The following is a 19,891-nucleotide window of genomic DNA, read 5'->3' as shown; positions in this document are numbered from 1 at the left end:
CCACAATTTCAAATTATAATTCAAACGACACAATCTAAAACCTCGACATAGAAAATATATAACTTTCAACCACTACTGTTTAATTCAATAGATACAATCTAAAATCTCGATCGATCGATCTATCGAGAGAAGTCTCTGAAAATTTATTGTGGGGAAGGATGAGGAGGACGGGATTTTCATGCTAAAAGAAACAGTGGCTATGATAACGTTTGTAATCGAAAAGGGGTTGCATTTTAACAGAGAATGAAGAGAATTGATTTGAATTTCAGGAATTGGAATTGACAAAGGCTATTGCCAACTGGGGTTAGTATTTACATTATCAAAACGTCTGCAAATCAAGAAAATAATAACTAAACTGAGTCTAAGCATCAGATATTTTTATTTTTATTTTTTACTTTTGTTTTTATTTTCAACTTGCCCTTTGAATACGACAGACTCCTAGAAGGGATAAGCTTCACATTTTCTTTTCTAATCCGATATCTCGTTTTCTAACTCGAGATCTTGGATAATTAACTCGAGATCTCTGATCAGTAAACCGACATTTCTGAGTAAAAGAATGTGCAGTGTGTACCTTCAGGAGATGCGAATAAACGAGATATCAGATTACTAAATCGAGGTATCAGATTAGTAAATCTAGATCTCTAATGGGTAAGCCGAAATCTCCGATTCTTAAATCAAGGTTAAGGATTAGTAAACCGGTATCCCAGCTTAGTACACCCAGATCACGTTTTGTTAAAATTAGAAAAAAATGTGAAGCGTGTCCCATCAGGGTTTCCGTATAAACTGATTAGAACTGAACATTGTATCAATTCATAACAATTATGTCAGTCACCGGCAACGAAACCTATGATTTTACAAGGGGCTTTAAATGGGAATATTAAAATAAAAATACTTATTTGAACACCTTTTTATGAAGTTCAAACAAAATTATGTTCTTCTAAACTGTTTTTCCCCTTGCTTTAAAGAACGAGTAACTTCACATAGACATTGCCATCACAGAGTGACAACATCGTCAGGTCTTCCTCGTTTCCTTCGTCGTCGTCGTTGTTGTTATGATTATTATTAATTATTATTATTATTATTATTAGTAGTAGTAGTAGTAGTAGTAGTAGCAGTAGCAGTACAGTTTATAGTAATAGTAGAATATTTATAGTTGCTGTTGTTTCTGTCGATGTGAGTGCAGACATACACTCAGTGATAGTTTGTAAACTGAATCTTAAGTGAATTCGCAAAGCAGTACCAGTCGAATAATTACAACCCCAACATATGACAGGAACCATATTTGTATGTATTAATATTTAATGCAGCAGTAAATTAGTCGTCTTAAGTCAGCTAACCTCTCTATTCTGACCACCTTTGGCAGTTCGATCAGTGGTCTTAATGGGACATGTTACTGTATTAAATTTATAATTTTGCTCGGGACAGTTTCTGCCCACTATCGATAAAGATGATTTTGTCGGACTGGGAATGTTGGTCTATGCAAAATTGTACCCATTGGCGCCTCCGAATCGGTATCAGCCAATTCGCATTTGACTCAGAAATGCTGATGATGAAATTTACACGCGCCATTTTTTATTCAACTCCATTTGCCGATGTATAAATAAAATTCAAGAAAATTCATACTGAAGATGGAAGATTTTGAGGCTCGATATTTTGGGGATTATACCCGGGATACCAAGAAAAAACGTAAGAGGAAACGAACTTTCATCACTCCAGAGGAAATCGAGAAATTGGAATGTTTATTTTTGGAGGACGCAAAACCCCACCGCGACAAGAAAATTGAACTGGCTAACGAGTTGGGAAAAACAGAAAATTTTGTGAATATATGGTTTCAGAACAGAAGAGCGAAAGAAAGGAGAAAATCACTGCAGGAGGAAAGAGATTCTGAGAACAAAAATGACAGTGAAGGGTCTTGCACAAACACTAAATTGGAGATTCCTGATTCAAAATCCAGTTTGGACCAAGAATCGTCGAAATTAAACTGTAACCGGGAAAAGTGCAGAAATCTAGACAGGCAGAGGGTGGATAGCAGAATCGGAGACAAACAGTACGAGGTAGTACCGGTAATCAGTTCAACGTCATTAATGCTATACAGTTTGACCGTCATTGCCCTACTTTATAAAGTCAATATCTGTTCGTTCGTCCGTGTCTAACTGTCTGAAAGTACAGTTTACATCCCATGGTAATTTTAAAATGCAATATATGGCAAGCTAACAAAACCCAATCAAAAGAAGTGAATACATACATACATGCATACATACGCACGTACGTACGTACGCACACATTCATGCATACATGCATGCATACATACATACATACATACATACATACAAACATACATACATAACGCACGTACGTAGGTACGCACACACATGCATGCATACATACAGTCATCCTTTCTGCATGCTTTTATTAATTAATTTATCTATCCGGTTATACAGTCGAAGTTAGGGTCACCCAAAAAGTCGGACTTAGTAATCTTACGCCAACAGAATAATATTAATCGCCTGATCAGATGCTAATAACAGCAATGTCTTTTCGGCCAGTTAAAATAAACAAAACAACCATTATATCTTTCTCAGTCAAGAATTTAGTGTGACTGTTAGTTCAAATTTAGGGTGACCCTAAAGTAATAGACGGTGACCGAAAATTTGAATTAGGGGGATTTTTAATTAGATTTTAGGATGACCCTGAATTTTGATTTTACGGTGACCCTAACTCTGATTTTAGTCCCGTACTTTGTCATTGTGAAAAATACATCTTGATATTAAAAATTTACATTTGCAATGAAAAGGATTCAAACCAGAATTCGTTATAATAGTCAAATCTAGATAGCAATTAGAACTCTCACCGGGCAACTCACAGGAAGTGCAAGAAAGAGGTCAAGGATGGGGGTACATTGTTGTGAATATATTTGGATCGCTGCATAGATTTTCCCTCATACTAAAGGGTAGTTTTGAACGAACGTTTTCTTTAAACGGATAAGTTGTAGAATAAAACCTAATTAAACCTAACATATTACTTAATTTTAACTTAAAAGAAATGCACCAAATATAATTTTGCAGCAAAGCTAGAGTAATCTCATGTCCCAGATATATGTGTGCTAAGGCCATGATCCTGGCATGATGATTATTGTTTTTTATTTTTTTATTCTTACTCCAACTGACTTCTTATTAGTCACCAAGGGTGACTAGACTTTATCATTAGTAACTGTACTATATTTAAAATTTTGTTTATTGATTAACAGAGTACGCAAAAGGAAATTGTCATATTAATAAGTATATGTCATAATTTTAAATCACGTGACGTAGATAACTGCATTTTTTTTGCGTAGACAAGGGACGCGACTTTTTAAATAAATTACCATTAGTAAATATGAATGTGAGACTTCGGACACACCTGGATATTTTGTATTTCAAATGTTTAGAAGATTATCCTTATTAGCCATTACCTGAGCTGCTCCAACTGGTTTAAAGTTCAATCTCACACTACAACGTAAGTGTGCCGAAATGTCTGACCATCTTAAATACATAAATGACAATAGTTCCTGAATTAAACGATCAGGACACACGTGATCCATCTAAGATTTATGTAGAAAAAGACAAAATGATCGTTAGATACAAAAATGTTTCATCTATATTAATACGGTCTGTTTTGGTCGATGTAGTCGTTCACGTATCCAATCAGTTATTATGCCTTCTGATGTTAGCCGGATTGCTAGTGTATTGAATTGTCTTTTCAATGTATTTAATCCTTTCTTAAACCTAAATATTTTTAAAAATAATTGTTAACACAATAGTTCCAAATCGAAAAAAATTATAGCTATAATCAGTGCTATTAATAGCTATCTCTACTGAATACGCTGATTATGACGTTGTTTGCAGTAATGTGACTATATTGCAGTTGACCCAGGAGGTATGATAGAAACATCGTACGCCATCCAAAATTTGAATGAAATTCACTCATAGACCGATTGCTTACTGAAATGCAGTGCATCATGGATCAGTGCATCAAACATTGTAGACATTATATGGAGGATAAAATAATTTTATAATCTCCCTGGGATGGGTCTGAATCAGTTTACAAGAAGAAGAAATAAATACAGTATGCAGTTAAACTAAATTAACTTTTGAATGCCCCCCCCCCCCCATTACAATATGGCATTTGTTTAGCTTCAAGAGCAATATTAGGAGACCATAGGTCTGTCGATGTTTGTAGCATCTTCATTTGTTAAATGGACCATTTTAAAAATGTTTCATTGATTGTATAGAAATGTGAACATAAGCACATAATCTGGGCTAACTGGTTTCTGAGCTAGCGAGAACCTTGGTTGTGTCTGATAGAGATACTGTCATAAGCAATTTTAGAATCTCCTCAAAAAACGTTTTAGATGGCTGTTCTGTCTTGTAATTAAAGTTTTCTTCAAATGACGTACTAAAGCGAACAATTAACTCCGTATCTAATGTTTCCCGGTAAATAATTTTGATCGTAGTTTATATCTGATATTTTGCTTTCGCTTTAAATTGGCAAACATGAGGACAGTATAGTGATGGTTTATGGTTTAAAACAGTGTTTACCTTTACCCTCAATCATACTTCAGAGACCCCCAAACTTTTCATTTGCCCCCCAGTTTTGATACCAAAGTTGTTTTTTGTTACTCAGTCTGACTCAGTTTGGACACCAAGGAGATTTTCGACGCTCAATCTTGCACACCTAAGGGATACACTGGTTTAAAATGCCATTAGTTTCGGTAGACTATAAGATTTCGGGGATAGAACCTTTACAGCTTGTATCCGCCGTTGTGACACACGCTCAAACGTAATCAATAGGTTTAAATTTTCTTTTATCTTGCTTGGTAAATGCGTTTTTTTCTCTTTCAATTGAATTTTTAATTCTTTAGACAGTAAATTACATGCCTCTTAAATTTTTCGTCCTTTATCTGGCTTTAGCAAATCCTTTCCCTTCTGCAATTTTCTCTCTTTTCTCTGCTGAATTATTTTATATCAGTAAGTTGAAATTTATCTGTGTCGTTTTGATGTTTATTTTTAAACTAAAAAATTTCACGTGCTTCTTGATGAGTGAGATCAATGAGGACCCTGGATATTCATTCCTATTTGAGTGAAGTAAAAGTACTATTAGTTAATTGCTTGTTATTAACAGTTTACTAAAAGTGATAAACGTCAATGATATGCGCTCACTAAATTCATCGGAGGTCAGCAGTTCGTACTCACGAACATGTATCGCCATCTAGTTATTTCAGTAATTCTAGTAGTTATTTAAGTCATTTGTTTCTTAACTATGGAAGAAATTAATGGCAAGTACACAAGTAACCATGATTGTTGACTCAGTATAAATGTGGCATATATGATGTTTATGCCTACCTTTGAGAACCCATAAAAATAGCTTGTAGAAAGTATTACAAATATAAACGTCGAGATGAAAGGAAAGATCGATGGCCAAAATGTCAAACTTGTTCTTATAAACTTAAAGTGGAATGTAAAAGGGGTAACAATGCAAAGATAAAGGATGATCTTTCATTGTAGACAAGGGAAAAGTTAAACATTCACGCAGTGAGAATTAAAATGGAAAATACACAGTAAACTAGCCTCTGAGAAAATGAACGATTTAAATGAAAATATTTTATTTTCATGTTGATTGGGCTAGACTTCATGCTCGTGAATTATTTCATATCAATGCTGAAGAAATATTTAATATTAAAATGAAGTGATGTAACAACTATGGATACCGTTAGAAGTTCCACGAATAATATTGAGCGGCAGCTTTGAAGAAATTTCGTTTATGTGAATCAGCTGATATAAGAGCTATGGATAAGGCTAAAAGTTTGAAGAATATTGTTTCGTTTCTGTCAGTATTGAAAAATTTCATCTATTTAAATCAAGTGATATAACGGCTATGGATAATACGGTTGGAAGTTCAGAGGTCGTTTTTCGTGTTGTTACGACTCTAAGGTCTTATACTAAGTAAACGAAATGAGCAAAAACCAGTTTGGTACAAGTCAACAAAATATTTATTCCTTCGAATACAAAGTAAAAATTTTAATAGAACTTACAGTATAGTGAATTAAATCCCAAAATAGTCCTAGAAGTTCTATCACAAGGAAAAAGTAAAGATTACTCTGAATGAATGCCAGTGGTGTTCCGAATGAATTTCATTCTTGAATTTGATGATGTACCAACAGCCTGAAATAGTGTTGATGTGCTCACAGTCTTGATAAATCACAATGATATAAAAAATGTCTCTAGGTGATTTTACAATAATCCCAAAATAGTGATTTAGTCCGAAAGCATTAATGAACAGCTTGTAATTGCAATAAATAAGATTCCTATCAAATTAAGTTGACTGAAATTAAAGACAGGAATAAATAATTTTAATGTAAACAACTTTACTATTTAAAAAAAAAACTAAGACACAATAAGAGGTTTCGGATGAGAGCCAAAAGTTAATTTCCAGAACATTCAAAGTTATAAACAAGATCAGGTCTTTCACTTAAATTTTAGTAAAGAAGATGGCAGACGTCAGGTAGATCAATAATTCCCGAGGGAAAACCAACGCTCTGAAGATAAATTCAAGCAAAAATATTTACCTATATGTAATAATTATCTTAAAATAAATCTATATTCATATACAAATATTAGCTATGTAATGTGTTGTTTACAAAATGACCCTTAAATCTATGATCGATACCAAAGCCAACAAACAATATAAATGAAATATAAATAACAGTGGCAATATGAATGAAATGTCAACTGTATAAATAAATGATATAACAGCCATGGATAAAAACCGGATTGAACTCGTCTACATTTGTCTTTAATGTCTACGTAGATATAACATATTGATAGTTGATAAACTTATCCAAGAAACATCAGTTGATGTATCTCATGCGCTCAGTTCAAGTGATTCGTTCCTTCAAGTTTTCAATTATTTAATGAGTTGTCTTAGCAGGATCTGTGAACCACAACGATTCAGAATACAGCAGCGAAGAATGGTTTAAAATCAAATACATATCAGAAGGGATCATCAAAAAGAATGTCCAAAGAAAAACTTCTTAGGTGAAAAAGCATAATATTAACAGAAAGACAAATTAGGCAAGAGACATTCCAACCGCGAAGGATAAAGTATCAAACACATGAAAGAGCATACGAACAAATATTTAGTAGGCAACTATGCAAATAATGACGTATACGACAGAAAGTACGACATAATCTGATTACGCTTGAATTGAAAGTATGGTTCTGGAGGATAATCAATGTCATATAAATTTTCGTGTGGCAATTGTCTGGACCTAAACATATACTTTGTCCATGTTGAGCCACACACGAAGAACTGTACTGAAACAAAGAATTGCTTTACAACTCGTTCAGCTGATAGAATAAACTGGATATTTGATTGGATCGAATATTTAATTTTCAGTACAGGCAAACATGACTCACTTAAGGGAAGTTGACAAACAGATTTTAGCTGATTAGGTAAACAAATTTAAAACCTGTGCCAATGTCAGAAACGAAGACAAGAATGCTTTTTTATGCTGTCGAGTCGATTTTAAAAAATGTCGATACAAATCATTCAAGATCAATAAAATACAATTTAAACAAATACAGTTATATGCAGGATAGATGTCGTGTAAACATTGACAATACTGATGTGTTGGAAGACCAATGTGTTCAAGAAAGTGTAAGATAAATATAATAGATATGTTAGCGCATCATACGTACTTAGAAATGTTGATAGTTTTTGGTCAAGAGGAAAGAAAGCACATTTAATGTTGTAATTAATGACATATCGAGATCGTTTTCGTTTTATACAATGTATACTAATCAGCGGAGCATACCAGATTTTATTACACCAGGGATCGGCAACCTATTTTACATAGAGTGTCACTTTTTCCGGATTAATTACAAAATGAACGAGCGCGTGCCACAAACAAGAGAGTAACACTGTTAAAATCGAGATTTTGTTCTGCCATTTTCGTACCGCACAAAACCTCCTGACGTGCAACCTTGTGTCACGCGTGCCGTAGGTTGCCGACCTCTGTATTACATTATAAATAATACGACATACGTCATGCCTGAAAAGTATTTTGTCGTCAAATTAAGAAGAAAGAAAAAACTTAAAACTTCACCTAACTGCTGCATTCGTCATTTACTGTGACAAAAAGTTGATGCACCGTTTGCTGTGACCAAAGGTTTCGTGTGTTGTTTGTTGCGACTTAGTAAAAGTGTTGACCTTATATATACAGAGAATATACTTGAACATACTGAAAAAGTAAAGTATGTTCCATTTTGCATTGGTGTCTAAACATATGTACGCAGGAATTATAAACCAGTTGTTTACAGAAGTTCCAATTGCATTCACATGTATCGTGATGCTTTGTGTAAAATCGCAAAGCTTCATTATTGTGAATTTAAGCAATAAAAAAATGCAAATACTATGGTATTTAGGGTTGACGATGAAAAACATTTTAGATCAAATAACGTGTGTTATATTTTAGAGAAAGTGATAGTGTATAGTAAGGTTCACTAGCAAGGTCATCTAAGGGGCAAATGTGGAGGTCCAGCTCATAACGATTGCGATTTTTTCCCCTACTATTCAGATTTTCATGCGACTCTTCATTCATATCTTGTCAATTTATGGAGTATTCTTTCCCCTGGAATTTGTTAGAAATGATCTCGATCAAGAGGTAAAAATCATACCTGGCAATGACGAGAAACGCATTTTATTCATTAAGAGGTAAAAATCATACACGGCAATGACGAGAAACGCATTTTATTCATCAAGGATTTTACAGTCTGCATGTTCGCTATCTTTAGAAAAAGAAAATATGTTAAAAAAAAACAATCCATATTTGTTGTTATCTTAGGATCATGGGGTCCATTTGTAGAATATCTGACAAAGAATTAAAAAATTGTAAGTTAAAAATTACGGTTATAATGTTTCAACGTATGCAACCTAAATGTTTGAGAATAGACATGTGCCCATGTGAATATATGGATAGCTTTGAAAAGATTGACGAAGCATCTATTCCTTGGAAAGAAATTGTGTAATCATCAATATTCAACTGAAACATGTAATGAAGATAAGCAGTATGTTTATGATGTCATGGAAGACCCTATCGGTATGTTTATGATGTCATGGAAGACTCTATCGGTATGTTTATGATGTCATGGAAGACTCTATCGGTATGTTTATGATGTCATGGAAGACTCTATCGGTACGTTTATGATGTCATGGAAGACTCTATCGGTATGTTTATGATGTCATGGAAGACTCTATCGGTACGTTTATGATGTCATGGAAGACTCTGTCGGTATGTTTATGATGTCATGGAAGACTATCGGTATGTTTATGATGTCATGGAAGACTCAATCGGTATGTTTATGATATCATGGGAGACTATCGGTATGTTTATGATGTCATGGAAGACTGTATCGGTATGTTTATGATGTCATGGAAAGCTCTATTGATATGTTTATGATGTCATGGAAATCTCTATCAGTATGTTTATGATGTCATGGAAGACTATCGGTATGTTTATGTTATCATGGAAGACTCTATCAGTATGTTTATGATATCATGGAAGACTATATAGGTACGTTTATGACGTCATGGAAGACTGTTGGTATGTTTATGATATCATGGTAGACTCTATCGGTATGTTTATGATGTCATGGAAGACTGTTGGTATGTTTATGATATCATGGAAAACTATAGGTATGTTTATGATATCATGATAGACTCTATCAGTATGTTTATGATATCATGGAAGACTATTGGTATGTTTATGATATCATGGAAAACTCTGTTAGTATGTTTATGATGTCATGGAAGACTCTATAGGCATGTTTATGATGTCATGGAAGACTACATAGGTAAGTTTATGATGTCATGGAAGACTCTATCGGTATGTTTGTGATGTCATGGAAGGCTTTATTGGTATGTTTATGATATAGTAGAAAACTCTCTTAGTATGTTTATGATGTCATGGAAGACTCTATCGGTATGTTTATGATATCATGGAAAACTCTGTTAGTATGTTTATGATATCATGGAAAACTATATAGGTACGTTTATGATGTCATGGAAGACCCTGTTGGTATGTTTATGATATCATGGCAGACTCTATCGGTATGTTTATGATGTCATGGAAGACTATTGGTATGTTTATGATAACATGGAAAACTATATAGGTACGTTTATGATGTCATGGAAGACCCTGTTGGTATGTTTATGATATCATGGTAGACTCTATCGGTATGTTTATGATGTCATGGAAGACTATTGGTATGTTTATGATATCATGGAAAACTCTGTTAGTATGTTTATGATGTCATGGAAGACTCTATCGGTATGTTTATGATATCATGGAAAACTCTTTTAGTATGTTTTTGATGTCATGGAAGACTATTGGTATGTTTATGATATGGAAGACTCTATCGGTATGTTTATGATGTCATGGAAGACTCTATTGGTATGTTTATGATATCATGGAAAACTCTGTTAGTATGTTTTTGATATCATGGAAGACTATTGGTATGTTTATGATATCATGGTAGACTCTATCGGTATGTTTATGATGTCATGGAAGACTATTGGTATGTTTATGATATCATGGAAAACTCTGTTAGTATGTTTATGATGGCAAGGAAGACTCTATCGGTATGTTTATGATATCATGGAAAACTGTATAGGTATGTTATGATGTCATGGAAGACTGATGGTATGTCTATGATATCAAGGAAAACTCTATCGGTATGTTTATGATGTCATGGAAGACTCTATAGGTATGTTTATAATATCATGGAAGACTCAGTAGGTATGTTTGTGATGTCATGGAAGACTATTGGTATGCTTATGATGTCATGGAAGACTCTATTGGTACGTTTGTGATGTCATGGAAAACTAATGATATGTTTATGATGTCATAGAAAGATTTATCAGTATGTTTATGATGTCATGGAAGACTATTGGTATGTTTATGATGTCATGGAAAACTCTGGTAGTATGTTTATGATATCATGGGAGACTCTGTAGATATGTTTATGATGTCATGGAAAACTCTGTTAGTATGTTTATGATATCATGGAAGACTCTATAGGCATGTTTACGATGTCATGGAAAACTATGTTAGTATGTTTATGATGTCAAAGAAGACTCTATCGGTATGTTTATGATATCATGGAAAACTGTATAGGTATGTTATGATGTCATGGAAGACTGATGGTATGTTTATGATATCAAGGAAAACTCTGTCGGTATGTTTATGATGTCATGGAAGACTCTGTAGGTATGTTTATGATATCATGGAAGACTCAGTAGGTATGTTTGTGATGTCATGGAAGACTCTATTGGTATGCTTAAGATGTCATGGAAGACTCTATTTGTACGTTTGTGATGTCATGGAAAACTCTATTGATATGTTCATGATGTCATAGAAAGATTTATCAGTATGTTTATGATATCATGGAAGACTCTATAGGTACGTTTATGATGTCATGGAAGACTCTATCAGTATGTTTATGATATCATAGAAAAACTCTATCGGTACGTTTATCATATCATTGGCTTTTGGAGTATAAACCCTTAAAAATAAATATAAACACTAAATACAAGATACAATATAAAAGTTAAAAATGGTAAAATGTTGTAAAAGGTATTCGACATGAAAGATAAAGGTGTCATGTAAAATTCCTAATTGTTTTTTTAAACATTGGATATATTAAACCACATTCCCTCAATAAAGTCTAATTTTCTTAGATGTCTCATTAACTATAAAGTTTATTCATCAAGTTCACATGAAAATACTTCTGTCTCATAGGATGAAGGTCGACACACTCGATAAGAATGTGTTCCACGATCAGTGGACACTGGCAAGGTATACACTCTAGTCGATGTTCAGTCACTGTTCCACGATCAGTGGACACTGACAGTGTATATACTCGAGTCGAGGTGCATTCACTGTTCCACGATCAGTAGACACTGGCAGGGTATACACTCTAGTCGAGGTTCATTCACTGTTCCACGATCAGTGGACACTGACGGGGTATACACTCTAGTCGAGGTTCATTCACTGTTCCACGATCAGAGGACACTGGCAGGGTATACACTCTAGTCGAGGTTCATTCACTGTTCCACGATCAGTGGACACTGGCAGGGTATACACTCTAGTCGAGGTTCATTCACTGTTCCACGATCAGTGGACACTGACGGGGTATACACTCTAGTCGAGGTTCATTTACTGTTCCACGATCAGTGGACACTGGCAGGGTATACACTCTAGTCGAGGTTCATTCACTGTTCCACGATCAGTGGACAATGGCAGGGTATACACTCTAGTCGAGGTTCATTCACCCTTCAGGAAGTATGCACGAGTCATGCATGTATGTCATGTACGCGATCGGCACAATACCGCCTCATCGATGCGACGTGTTCTATGTACTGGATATATAGCATGAAGGACAAATGTATAATAAATTTTAGACCACTTTCAGGATAATCCCTAATTTGATGCTAATATTATTATTTTAATATTATTATTTTAGAGTCACCCTAAATTGGAACCCAATATTATTATTTTAGGGTCACCCGAAATTAGAACCTAATATTATTAAAAGGTCACCATAAATTCGTGCCCAAAAGCATTAATTATGGGTCGTGCTAAATTTAAGCCCAATGTTATTAATTAAGGGTCACTCTAAAATAGAACTTAATAACATTAATTAAAGGTCACACTGAATTCGAGTCCAATATTATTAGTTTACGGTCATCCTAAAATAAAATGTAAGGTCAAAGAATATTTTTGTGGAACACTGCGTTTGAATTTATAGTCATTCAAAACTCGAATGCAAGGTCAACGTATTTTTTGTGTGGAACGCAGTGCATTCCAATTTAGGGTCATCCTAAATCCTAAGCTAGGGTCATAGTAAACGAGAAACATGTAATTTGTATTTTGATTGACTGAAAAGACGTTGTTATAATTAGCAAGTAATCTGGCGGTTTACTGTTGGAATCGGAAGTCAGATATTACGATGATCCCAAACTCGACCATATCCGTACACCATACATCTTGTTTGTTTGTTTTCTTTCCCCGTTTGTCGCCGTTCCTAGATGCATGATGACAACCGCTGTGGACTTTTCATGTAAACCACGGGGTTGTGTGTGTGTGTGTGTGTGTGTTTTTTTGTTTTGAGAAGCTAGAAGGTAGGCGATGGAATAAGTAATTTTGCGGCTTTTCCCATCATTGCGAGACTTTATTTAAATTATATCTGAACTTTCTATTCATATCTACAAAATTAAAAATCATGAAACCATTCAATTTGATTGATTTTATACTACTGATAATTCACATGAATATGATATTATAAATCTGGCACAGATCAATACGTCATATCACATGTATCTAATATTAAGGATCATGCACAGATGAATATGGCAGATCGAAGAAAAATGTAGTTGGCGGTCCTGCATGTTACGATCTTGTGTTACTACTCTATGGTCATAAGTAATAGAAAGAGCGCGAACCAACAACTTTAGTCAGTGTCAATAAAAAAATTTATTTCCCTAGACTACAAAGTAAAAGTTTTCAGTATTGTGAATTAAATCCAGAATAGTCTTACAAGTTCTATCACAAGTCCAAAAGTATATACTTTTCCAAATGAGTTCCAGCCTTGAAAATGCTGATTTGCCGATAACCTAGAACGTGCCGAAGTGCTAATAGTCCTTATGCATTACAATGATATGATCCATAATGTCTTTAAATGAATTCGCAATAATCCCAAAATAGTCGATTTAGACCCAAAGTATGATGAGCACTTTGTAATTCCAATTAACAATTTAAATAAATAAATTCTCTCAAATACCTTAATACAGCTATAAAAAAAACTTAATCCACAAGACAGCTGTTAAAATAGGAATAAATAATTTTGATGTAAACAACATTATATACATCCCCATTCGACCAATGTCACAGAAACCCTTTCTGATAAAACACCAGCATCTTAATGGAAATATACCACAAACTGTAAACAAACTCCGTTTCTAGATTCTTCCAAGGTAGGAATCAAGGCTATACATTGAACTCAAGCCCAAGTAAACATGTTTAGAAGAAATGACATTCAGGTAGGTCTCAACTCCGACCCTCAGTTATAGACAAAGGTAAAAAAACAAACAATGCAAATTAAATATACGTTATACTTGTGCGCAGAAAACATTAAACTTTGTAATTTATGGATATTTATTGCAGTTCTTTAGCTTTTCCTCTAGTCGCTCTTGTAGCAGAGTTAATTTTCCGTTAAAACGTTTAAAACGGTTGGCGGCAAAAATATGTCGTACAGGACTTCGGATATGGGTTAAGACTAAAGTGTAAAATCTGAAGCGTGGAAGATTATTTTGTTTTAGTGCACACATTATAGTTCAAGAAGATTCATTTATGATATGTATTACAACATAAAATGTTTTGAGTTTTGAAAACATGCTCGGGTAACATAACGTCTAACTTTCATCGTTTATAAAACAACTGATTTAATATCTAATATCATTACGTTGTCAATTTCTGTCAAATGAAGTTCGATTTATTTTACTTCCATATTAACAAACTCGGCGTTGAACAAAGCCTAAGTCATCTCAGTGACACGGACAGTGATAAGAGCAATTTGTTTTTACCGTATATTGTCATATTTTCTTTTTAGAATTTGTCTTATATAAAAAAAATAAAATTAGACTATTTCTATGGATGGCCTTGCAAGTACTATATTTGGACACCATTTACATGGCAACAAAACATAGGGGTTACTGTTATTCAGAAACTTTTGGTACCTATTGTCTGAAAATGTTACCCAGCTTCTATTAATAATCCATAAGGTTGACTGTACAACGAGCCCAAACACTCCCTTCGAAAATAATTTACCTCCGCTTATTGCCAACCGACACAACTAATGAACCACCATAAGGTGATCAATATTGGTACTTTTCAAATGTACAGCCACTGACAATTTCCAACTTCAGAAAAGATCCTATCAAATACAACTATTCTGAAGAATCTATTTTAGATACCGTTTCGAACGAAAGCGAAAGACCAGCCCATCGTGACAAGCCACGGGCGAAAACAAAGACCTACTGCGTTCTCTTTTCACCAGTGCATGTCTGTAATAAGATTTCCTCGTTTTTCATGAATATCAATAAACCAGCATAACCCCAAAAAAGAAAATGGAGAGATTGAGAGAGTGAGAGAGAGAGATCGTAAATGACTTATGCCGATAAAGCCAAACCGGGAACCAGATTTATAATGGTGAAGCGATTCCTTATGGTTTATTAAAATGGAGTGAAATAATGGTGACTACAAACCTTTAAACATGCGGATTCCGAGACCGAATCCACACCGCAGTTCACTTCTCTACCATTTATTTTTGCATGACGTTCAAATGCTGTGCCATAACCGAATTATGTGGTAGGTACAGTAAACACAAATACCTATATAAGCATTAAGCAATAGATGCAGAATAATGAAAATGCATTTTCTTTTCGCAGCCACCAGGCGACACCAAGGTGATGGATAGTGTGTCGACTTCTAAAGGAGTTCCATGGAAATCCATATTTCAACGGATGACGGCGATGGCTGCCTATGTGGAAGGCGTGCCTCTGAATCGAACGCACCCCTGCTTCGGTACGTCTCTGTTAGATGCAGAAAAGGGAATAAAGTTGAGTGACGGGAGATTATATTATTCCACGGACTACGGCTATGATGTAAACGAACTCGATTTAAGCTGATCTTTGCATAGATAGATATTTGTAGATGACGTTTATGGCAGCTTTCTTTGATTTTAATCCAGTTACATGATAAACTAAGGCCACAACATAGGTAACTTTTGATTTTATTTTGAAATGTATTTCAACTAGCATGTATTATATCTGATGGATTGTTTAAATTATTTTCGATTCGTAGAAGAAATTGTGAATTTTCTTGAGCTTCTTTATTCTGGTGCATTGATTTGTAAATTAATTCTAGTAATGAAAAAAATTATTTTAGATCTAAGGACTTTCGTAACACGTATTAAATTAACAAATCACACTGTTATCGTGTAAAATGGCAATAGTACCTTTTTATATTAATTTGAATGCAATATCCCGTTTCACTGATTATATAGGAATAAATCTCGGACTGAAGAATTGTCTTAGTCTTTTAGCAGAAAGTTTAAAATAACTACATGCAAATTCTCTATTCTGAGATGCATGTTAGCTTTGGAAATCACAAAGTACATTTACTGCGGGAATTATGTACCTATCTCTACTTGTTTTTTACATCTACCTATCTATCAGACCATTTGCCGCCTGTCCATCCACCCATATATCCATACGTACTTTTTTGTCTGTCTATCCACCCATATATCCATACATCCTTTTTCGTCTGTCCATCTACCCATATATCCATATATCCTTTTTCGTCTGTCCATCCACCCATATATCCATACATCCGTTTGCGTCTGTCCATCCACCCATATATCCATACATCCTTTTTTGTCTGTCCATCCACCCATATATCCATACATCCTTTCTCGTCTGTCCATCCACCCATATAACCATACATCATTTTTCGTTTGTCCATCCACCCATATATCCATACATCCTTTTTCGTCTGTCCATCCACCCATATATCCATACATCCGTTTGCGTCTGTCCATCCACCCATATATCCATACATCCTTTTTCGTCTGTCCATCCACCCATATAACCATACATCATTTTTCGTTTGTCCATCCACCCATATATCCATACATCCTTTTTCGTCTGTCCATCCACCCATATATCCATACATCCTTTTTCGTCTGTCCATCCACCCATATATCCATACATCCTTTTTCGTCTGTCCATCCACCCATATATCCATACATCCTTTTTCGTCTGTCCATCCACCCATATATCCATACATCCTTTTTCGTCTGTCCATCTACCCATATATCCATATATCCTTTCTCGTCTGTCCATCCACCCACATATCCATACATCCTTTTTCGTCTGTCCATCCACCCATATATCCATACATCCTTTTTCGTCTGTCCATCCACCCATATATCCATACATCCTTTTTCGTCTGTCCATCCACCCATATAACCATACATCATTTTTCGTTTGTCCATCCACCCATATATCCATACATCCTTTTTCGTCTGTCCATCCACCCATATATCCATACATCCTTTTTCGTCTGTCCATCCACCCATATATCCATACATCCGTTTGCGTCTGTCCATCCACCCATATATCCATACATCCTTTTTCGTCTGTCCATCCACCCATATATCCATACATCCTTTTTCGTCTGTCCATCCACCCATATATCCATACATCCTTTTTCGTCTGTCCATCTACCCATATATCCATATATCCTTTTTCGTCTGTCCATCCACCCACGTATCCATACATCCTTTTTCGTCTGTCCATCCACCCATATAACCATACATCATTTTCCGTCTGTCCATCCACCCACATATCCATATATCCTTTTTCGTCTGTCCATCCACCCACATATCCATACATCCTTTTGCGTCTGTCCATCCACCCATATATCCATACATGCTTTTTCGTCTGTCCATCCACCCATATATCCATACATCCTTTTTCGTCTGTCCATCCACCCATATATCCATACATCTTTTTTCGTCTGTCCATCCACCCATATATCCATACATCCTTTTTCGTCTGTCCATCCACCCATATATCCATACATCCGTTTGCGTCTGTCCATCCACCCATATAACCATACATCCGTTTTCGTCTGTCCATCCACCCATATATCCATACATCCTTTTTCCGTTTTATTGTACGTATTTTTTTTATTGGAACGTGTGTAATCATTTTCAATAATGGTGATGTAACAAATTTATGATAAATGGTATACGTATGTCGATGCAATATTGTATGTACTACACAAATGATTATAACTCAATGATGGCAACGGTTCTGGCCTTACATCCTTATTTTTTTTCATAAGCCGGAAAAATATATTTACATTTTAAGGAAACGTTGAACGGCTAATAATATAACTTTGTTAAATCAATATAAGAAGTGACATGTGAGAATGACGAATATATTTTTATACCAATACAAATTTTGTAAAAACAATCAGTCGTGAACACCCTTTATGACGACGTGTAACAAACCCCCAAAACTAATTCCAAAAAAGGTTGTGAAGGCACGTACATGTCTTTTTTTAAAATATAAATTAACATATTTGACTCCGACTTGGTAAATATTGGGTTCATTCACTTCAGATCTATGAATACGTAGCAGCGAAGTGAAACGAAAATTTTGAAATTATTATTTTTTATAGTCAGTTAAACAGCGCTCAGTAAATGTTTCACAACTAAGTCAAGTTACGATAATTATTAAATCTGAACTAGCCACATTATACTAATGACAGTATCATGGCTAGTAATAACACTAAAGACGGCCACAGTATACTAATGACAGTATCACGGCTAGTAATAACCCTAAAGACGGCCACAGTATACTAATGACAGTATCATGGCTAGTAATAACCCTAAAGACGGCCACAGTATACTAATGTCAGTATCATGGCTAGTAATAACCCTAAAGACGGCCACAGTATACTAATGTCAGTATCATGGCTAGTAATAACACTAAAGACGGCCACAGTATACTAATGACAGTATCATGGCTAGTAATAACCCTAAAGACGGCCACAGTATACTAATGACAATATCATGGCTAGTAATAATACTAAAGACGGCCACAGTATGCTAATGTCAGTATCATGGCTAGTAATAACACTAAAGACGGCCACAGTATACTAATGACAGTATCACGGCTAGTAATAACCCTAAAGACAGCCACAGTATACTAATGACAGTATCACGGCTAGTAATAACACTAAAGACGGCCACAGTATACTGATGTCAGTATCATGGCTAGTAATAACCCTAAAGACGTCCACAGTTTACTAATGACAGTATCATGGCTAGTAATAATACTAAAGATGGCTACAGTATGCTAATGACAGTATCACGGCTAGTAATAACACTAAAGACGGCCACAGTATACTAATGACAGTATCACGGCTAGTAATAACACTAAAGACGGCCACAGTATACTAATGACAGTATCACGGTTAGTAATAACCCTAAAGACGGCCACAGTATACTAATGACAGTATCACGGCTAGTAATAACCCTAAAGACGGCCACATTATACTAATGACAGTATCATGGCTAGTAATAACACTAAAGACAGCCACAGTATACTAATGTCAGTATCATGGCTAGTAATAACCCTAAAGACGGCCACAGTTTACTAATGACAGTATCATGGCTAGTAATAACACTAAAGACGGCCACAGTATACTAATGACAGTATCATGGCTAGTAATAACCCTAAAGACGGCCACAGTTTACTAATGACAGTATCACGGCTAGTAATAATACTAAAGACGGCCACATTATACTAATGACAGTGTCACGGCTAGTAATAACACCAAAGACGGCCACAGTATACTAATTACTGTATCACGGCAAGTAATAACCCTAAAGACGATTGTCTTTATTTACACAATCATAATTTCATTTTAGTGAATTTTTGAACGAGAAACAGTATAGTTTAAATCAGTAACAATATATTTCTGATCTTTTAAAAAAATAATAAGCATGCATTTCATATCAATGGTACAGGGATGAATTAGGAGTTAGGACGTATATAGGGTATTGTATCTTGTCTTCATTGGTACATACACACTATAAACCTGGAATAGTGCTAAAAGCATGGTCTGCATGACAATCTCGTAAATACGTACAGGAGCTGATGTATAAAAATGTCATGATTGCAATATTTTTTTACTAGTTGAATTAATTAAGCCAAGTTAATA

At 34.9% G+C, this 19,891-nt stretch overlaps 1 protein-coding gene across 1 annotated transcript; it reads left to right on the top strand.

Annotated features, from left to right (window-relative positions):
* Nucleotides 1-1,594: 1,594 nt before the first annotated feature.
* LOC149808238 (uncharacterized) lies at nt 1,595-16,102 on the top strand. Its single transcript, XM_089950198.1, has 2 exons — nt 1,595-2,054; nt 15,544-16,102. The coding sequence occupies exons 1-2, from the start codon at nt 1,629-1,631 to the stop codon at nt 15,781-15,783; spliced, it is 666 nt and encodes a 221-aa protein (XP_089806324.1). The 5' UTR covers nt 1,595-1,628; the 3' UTR covers nt 15,784-16,102.
* The last annotated feature ends 3,789 nt before the right edge of the window (nt 16,103-19,891 follow it).

Source organism: Sinohyriopsis cumingii, chromosome 1 (assembly GCF_028554795.1).
Source record: "Sinohyriopsis cumingii isolate HCF-2022 chromosome 1, ASM2855479v2, whole genome shotgun sequence".
Classification (NCBI taxonomy): Eukaryota; Metazoa; Mollusca; class Bivalvia; order Unionida; family Unionidae; genus Sinohyriopsis; species Sinohyriopsis cumingii.
Note: the sequence above shows the minus strand (reverse complement) of the source record. Positions and strands in the feature narration are given on the sequence as shown.

Excerpts from the sequence above, each read along its gene's own strand:
- LOC149808238 (XM_089950198.1), top strand. The coding sequence starts at position 1,629 with ATGGAAGATTTTGAGGCTCGATATTTTGGGGATTATACCCGGGATACC. Across the intron at positions 2,055-15,543 it reads TCGGAGACAAACAGTACGAG|CCACCAGGCGACACCAAGGT; the intron begins GTAGTACCGGTA and ends TTCTTTTCGCAG.